At 55.4% G+C, this 6437-nt stretch overlaps 1 protein-coding gene across 4 annotated transcripts; it reads right to left on the bottom strand.

The window, feature by feature from the left end:
- Positions 1-571: 571 nt before the first annotated feature.
- PTP4A1 (protein tyrosine phosphatase 4A1) lies at positions 572-5480 on the bottom strand. Of its 4 annotated transcripts, none has more exons than XM_054393722.1 (5): positions 5364-5480; positions 3449-3541; positions 2537-2667; positions 2322-2396; positions 572-689 (listed from the first exon to the last, which is right to left on the bottom strand). In XM_054393722.1, exons 1-5 carry the CDS (start codon positions 5466-5468, stop codon positions 572-574), a joined length of 522 nt encoding a protein of 173 aa, XP_054249697.1. In that variant the 5' UTR covers positions 5469-5480. The 4 variants fall into 4 exon arrangements, with proteins under 4 accessions (XP_054249697.1, XP_054249705.1, XP_054249714.1 ...); XM_054393730.1 differs by having other exon boundaries at positions 2537-2628; XM_054393739.1 differs by lacking the exon at positions 2322-2396.
- Between the last annotated feature and the right edge of the window lie 957 nt (positions 5481-6437).

Below are 6437 nucleotides of genomic sequence, written 5' to 3'. Positions count from 1 at the left end.
AGCTCGAGTGCATGGTATGATTGGAGGACGTCTGATCTGGTCACCAACCAGCTCGAGTCGATGGCATGATGGAAGGAGCTCCATGACTGGAGGGGATGTGACCAAGGAGCAGACAGAGACAGGACACACAAAGCACTGGCTGGCTCTTGAACAGGTGGCTGTTTCTCTACACACAGAAATTACTTCTCCACCAAGGCTGGCAGGCAGTGGGGCTGGGTGGCCGGTGCTGGGCTGTGGGGCTGGGCTGCGGGGCTGGGTGGCTGGCGCTGGGCTGTGGATCTGGGCGGCGGGGCTGGGCAGCCGGCACTGGGTGGTGGGGCTGAGTGGTAGGGCTGGGTGGCCAGCGCTGGGCTGTGGGGCTGGGCGGTGGGCTGGGCTGCGGGGCTGGGTGGCTGGCGCTGGGCTGTGGATCTGGGCGGCGGGGCTGGGCAGCCGGCACTGGGTGGTGGGGCTGGGCTGCGGGGGTGGGTTGTGGGGCTGGGCTGTGGGGCTGGGCAGTGGGGCTGGGCGGTGGGCTGGGCAGCCGGCGCTGGGCTGTGAGGCTGGACGGCTGGCGTGGGGCAGCCGTGGGTCACTGCACGCAGCAGTTGTTGCGGTGGCCGTTGGAGTCCTTGAAGCGCAGCCGCATCTTGGGGCGGTACTTCTCCAGGTACAGCAGCTGCTTGCTGTTGAAGGCTCCGCGCCGCTTCCTGCGGGGCATGGAGAGGCAGCCTCAGCGCCATGGGCAGCTGCTGCATACACAGCCACCAGGGAGCCAGGGGGACTGGGAGCAACCCCCAGTCCAACCCCCTGCCAGGGCACACAGGGACACATCCAGGTGGGGTTGGAAAGTCTCTAGAGATGGAGACTCCACCACCTCTCTGGGCAGCCTGCTGCAGGGCTCAGCACCCTTCAGTTATAGAAGTTCCTCCTCATGCTCAGATGAACTTCTGATGTTCCATTCTGTGCCCCTTGTCCCTGTCCCTGGGCATCACTGAACCAAGTCTAACCCCATCCCCCTGACCCCAACCCTTGCTGTATCGATCAGCACTGATCAGATCCCTCTCAGGCTGCTCCTCTGCAGGCTCTCAGCCTCAGGGCTCTCAGCCTTTGCTCCTCACAGAGCTGCTCCAGGCCCCTCAGCAGCTTTGCAGCCCTTGGCCGTGCCCTCTCCAGCAAGTCCCTGTCCTGGGGAGCCCAGAACTGGACACAAGACTCCAGCTGTGGCCTCAGCAGGGCAGAGCAGAGGGGCAGGAGAACTTCCCCTTGCCACACTCTTCCTGATGCCCCCCAGGCTGCCCTTGGCCTTCTTGGCCACGAGGGCACCTTGCTGGCTCCTGGGCATCCTGCAGGCCACCAGCACCCCCAGGTCTGTTCCCAAGAGCTGCTCTCCAGCAGACAAAACCCAAGTCAGGGGACTGGGCTCTTGCCCTGGGGTCCAGGGTGGGAGTTCTGTTTGCTCAGGCACTTGTTTGTTTGGGGTTTATTGTCTGGCTTTTTTGTGCCTGTTCAAGGGGTTTTTGTTTGTTTGGGGGTTTTCTGCTTTCTTTGGGGCTCCCTTATGTTGGTTTGGGGGCATTTGGGTTGGTTTGGGGACTTTTTGCTTCTTTGTGTGTTTCCTCTTTGGGTTGTTGGGGGCCTTTGGGTCACTTGGGGGCTTTTGGGCTTGATTGTTGGGTGCTTTTGGGTCACTTGGGGGCTTTTGGGCTTGATTGTTGGGTGCTTTTGGGTCACTTGGGGGCTTTTGGGCTTGATTGTTGGGTGCTTTTGGGTCACTTGGGGGCTTTTTCAGTCATTTAGACTTCTGGGGGTTTTTTGTCTCGGCTCTCTTTTTTTTTTGTTTGGCTTTTCTCTGTTTGGGTTTTGTGTTTTTCTGGGGTCTTTTACTTGTTTGGGTTTTGTTTATTTGGGTTTTTGGTTTGGGGTTTGTGTTGGTTTGGGGATTTCTGTTTGTTTGGATTTTTTGTTGGTTTGGGGTTTTTTTTGGGGGGGGGGGGCCTTTGGTTGTTTTTTTTTTTTTTTTTTAACCTTGCTTCAACAGTCCCTGACTGTTTCCCACAGCCACAGAACACCTCCATCCCTCAGGTCAAGAGCTGAGATCTCCAGATCTCACCCCAAAAACAGAAATGCAGAATCACAGAACTGTTTGGGTTGGGAAAGCCCTCTAAGATCATCCAGTCCAACATCAAGCCAACCCCAGCGTGGCCACTAAGCCACATCCCCAGAGTGCCACATCTCACGAAGTGAGAAGCCCAGCCCAGCACTGCCACATTCCCTGAGTGTCCCAGGACAGGCCCAGCTGTGCCAATGCAGCAGCAGCCAGCTGCGGGCTCCATACTCACTGCCTGATGAACTGCACTGCATCTTCATACTTCATCCCGCATTCGATCAGTGCAAGAGCAACCAGCACTGGAGCTCTGGGGAAAAAAACAAATAGAAGCAAAGCTCAGCTGCTGCCACTGCACCTTCCACCAGCCCAGGCTGCTGAAGGCCTCACTGAGCATGGTGTTCAGGAGTGTGAGCAGCAAGGGCAGGCCAGCAGGCTCCCCTCACCCACCTTCCCAGGCCAGCCACGCAGTGCACGGCAATGCAGCAGCCAGGCTCCTCCCGGAACTTCACCTTCAGCAGGTTCAGCCAATCCTCCACGATCTGGGTGGAGGGGGGAGCCCCATCGTCGAAGGGCCAGTCCTGGAGAGACAGCACTGCCATCAGGACATGGAGATCACACACTCTTTGGGCTGGAAAAGCCCTCTGAGATCACCCAGCCCAAGCAGCAACCTGACCCCACCATAGCCACCAAACCCTGTGCCCAGGTGCCATGGCCACAGGTTTCTGGAACACCCCCAGGGGTGCATCCATGCAAAAGGATGGCACAAGGAGATGACAGCCAAGGAGCCACTCATGCTTGTGGATCTCTAAAGGTATCATTATGGCAATGCTAGGAATATCTTCACAGAATCCATGCATGGTGGGGTGGGAAGGGACCTCTGGAGATCAGCCAGTCCAACCCTCCTGCCAGAGCAGAGGCACCTGGATCAGGTCACATAGGATCACATCCAAGTGGGTTTAGAATCTCTCCAGAGGGGACTCCACAACCTCTCTGCACAGCCTGCTCCAGGGCTCCAGCACCTTCACACCAGAGAGGCTTCTCCTCATGTTCTGATGGAACCTCCCTGGTTCTAGTTTGTGGCCCTTGCCCCTTGTCCAATCTATTTGGCATCAAGAAAATGTATTGGCTCAAACCCAATTTTCTTGCTTCCAGCCAGAGGATGTCTGTGAAGCTGAGAGATGTCTCCAGCAGCTGCTGGAACAGAATTCCAGAGCTAAAAGCCAGCTGTGGGGGTGAGGGGATGGGCTGGGATCAAACCTTGCTGCCCCCCTACTTACCAACACCTGGATGCCAACCCTGCTGCCCCTCATTTATTTACCAACACCTGGATGCCAACCCTGCTACCCCTCATGTACTTACCAACACTTGGATGCCTTCTTTCTCCACCGGGGCAGTGTCGTAGGTAGCTTCGCACACTCTGACCACGGTGGTGACTCCGTACTTCTTAAGTTCCTGGGGAGGGCACAGCGACCAAAGGCTGCTTTAGGGTCACACTGGCTGCCCCAACCTGACCACCTCCTCACAGCTTAACTTCTTCCACAACTTTCCAGCAACTCGACACACAAATGCTGGCCAATGAACCACAGAATGGTGGCAACTGGAAGGGACCTCTGGAACTCACCCAGTCCAACCCCCTGCCAGAGCAGGGCACACAGGAACACAGCCAGGTGGGGCTGGAAAGTCTCCAGAGAAGGAGACTCCACAACCTCCCTGGGCAGCCTGCTCCAGGGCTCACATCCTCACACCAAAGAAGTTTCTGCTCCTGTTGATGTAGAACCTCCTGGGTTCCAGTTGGTGTCCATTGCCCCTTGCCCTGTCACAGGACACCCCTGAACAGAGCCTGGCCCCTTCTTGACAGAAAGAAGCTGCAGACCACAGAAAGCTGAACTACCTGAGAACCTGTCTGCTGATACCAGCTGAGCTTCTGCAAGCCCATCTGAAGGTCAAGTCCTGCTCTGCTGGATGAGGCTTTCCTTCCTGGAAGCCCGGGTGCAGCTCAGTATTGGTGCCAGGAGCACTCTGCCCCCACAGGGTCTCTCCTTTGAAAGGAACAGGAGGTGTCCTGGTTTGCAAAGCTACCTACTTCACTTGGGGACTTCTCTGGTAGGTTTAGATCTCACCCTTCTATCCCTCTGCTTCAAACAACAGCTTGGTGAGACCCTTACTGGTGCTCCTGAGGGGCTGCACTGCTAGCTCAGGCATCATAGGAGATGGCTTTGGAGGAGCCACTCCTTACCTCACATGGGGACACTCTGACCTGTGTACCTCACAGCTCCTAGTGCCAGATGGGAGGGCCAGGTGATAGGTTCAGGTACAAGCAATACCTGCCAGGCACCTGGCTTTGGTCACTCAACTACTTCAACGTCCAAGCACCACCAGCAGCACTACCTGCACAGCAAGGCCACTGCCACAACCTCACTGTGACACTCAGAGGATCCTCTTCAGCTACAGAGGAATCATGGAATGGTTTGGGTTGCCAAAGCCCTGCCAGCTCATCCAACCCTTCTCTAGCTCTGCCACAGCTGGGGCTAACCCATGGCCCTCAGCACCACAGCTCTGAAACACCTCCAGGGGTGGGGATTCAGCCACCATCCTGGGCAGCCTGGGCCAGGCTTGGAGAATCCTTTCAGGCAAGAAGGTTCTGCTAATGTCCAGGCTTGGAGAATCCTTTCAGGCAAGAAGGTTCTGCTAATGTCCAACCCAAGCCTACCCTGGGGCAACCTGAGGCTATTTCCTCTTTGCCTTATTGACCCTCATGAGGTTTTCCTCAGCCACCTCCGCAGCCTGTCCAGGTCCCTCTGGATGTCTCCAATCCCATCTTGTCTTCCCAGCCTCACCACTCAGCCTGGTGCCACCTACACACCTGCTGAGGGTGCCTCAGGCTCTGTATCAGTGATGAAGACACTGAAAAGCATTGCTGCCAATATGGACACCTGAGGGACACCACTTTTCACTCATCTCCATCTCCCCTCCCTGGAGGTACTCCAGGCCATGTTGGCTGGGGCCTTGAGCAGCCTGGACTAGTGGGAGCTGTCCCTGCCCACAGCAGGGGGCTTGGAAGTAGATGATCTTGAAGATCCCTTCCAACCTACCCCATTCCAAGACACTATGAATGAATCTGGACATTGAGCTGTTGACCATTAAGATGTCATCATCCAACCCAACCCCACCCAGAGGGCTTCCACCATCAAGCAGTCAAGGTGCAAAGTGCCAGAGGAAGCTGGCGAGGCACTGAGCACAAGGTAGATCAGGAGGAGCTGTGTGGTGGCCTTACCTCTATGAACTTGTTTAAGGTTGCATTGGTCGGGTTGTGTGTGATGAGGAATCTCATGTTCTTGTAGGTGATTTCCACAGGAGCTGGGCGGTTCATTCGCGCCATGGTGACTCAATTCAATAGGCAGGGAGGTGATGAAAGAACCACTAACAAAAACCTGACTGGAGAAGTGATGCACAGAACCTGATGTCTACTTCACTCTGCTCCACGTGAGCTTCTCAGTGCTGGGAAGGATGACGTCTAGGGGGCAATGGGCAATGAAATGAACCTCCTAAGAAGAAGCAGCAGCAGCAATTCTTCAATCCAGTAATACTGAGGCAAAACAAGGAAGGCAGTGCACTGAGGTTTACCCCATCCAGGTTGGAATTCTGTTGTGGAAATGCTCTGCCAAACTTCAAATCAATACTTCTGGGTCGACCACTTTCAAGGGGGCTTCTTGGTGGAGTAGGAATGACTGTCTACAGTTCACTTGTCTGCATAGAGGTCATGCTGTGCCTGGCAGTAGTCTCCACTGCCCTTCAGAAACTCCATAAATGTGTGACCAAGAACACCACAGAACTGCTGCAGAGAGAGGGGACAAAACACAGGAGAGCACCATCAGCAGGGGGAAAGCAGTCAGTGAGACACAGCAAGGAGCAGCACCGAGGGAAACCAGGGCACAGCAAGGCCAGCAATGCCCACCAGGGACATCACAGCCCATGAGGCCCAGAAACAATTATACACTGAAAACAAAAAGAAATAAAAGCCCAAGCCCTAAGGAGTTTCCCAATGTGGATTTTTTAACCCAATAATCCTGTCCCCTCCCTGGAGGTGTTCAAGGCCAGGCTGGATGAATCCTTGAGCAAGCTGGGCTGGTGGGAGGTGTCCCTGCCCACGGCAGGGGGTTGGCACTGGATGATCTTTAGGGTCCCTTCAACCCAACCCATTCTGTGACTCTACTTCTCTCAGAAGGATTCCTTGGAAATAAACACAGTTAGTAATACAAAGTGTCCAGGTAGGGTAGTCTGACAGATCCATGACATTGTTTGGGCTGCAAAAGCCCTCTGACATCTTCCAGTCCACAACTTTCTGGAA

This window comes from Indicator indicator, chromosome 2 (genome assembly GCF_027791375.1).
Source record: "Indicator indicator isolate 239-I01 chromosome 2, UM_Iind_1.1, whole genome shotgun sequence".
NCBI lineage: Eukaryota > Metazoa > Chordata > Aves > Piciformes > Indicatoridae > Indicator > Indicator indicator.
The sequence above is the reverse complement of the archived record's forward strand: the minus strand, read 5'-3'. Positions and strand labels throughout refer to the sequence as shown.

Bases quoted from the DNA above. Each gene is read 5' to 3' on its own strand.
- PTP4A1 (XM_054393722.1), bottom strand. From the start codon at position 5,468: ATGGCGCGAATGAACCGCCCAGCTCCTGTGGAAATCACCTACAAGAAC. The intron at 3,542-5,363 runs GTAAGGCCACCA...TGCCCTCCCCAG, and splicing joins CCTTAAACAAGTTCATAGAG to GAACTTAAGAAGTACGGAGT. The intron at 2,668-3,448 runs GTAAGTACATGA...CTGTCTCTCCAG, and splicing joins AAGAAGGCATCCAAGTGTTG to GACTGGCCCTTCGACGATGG.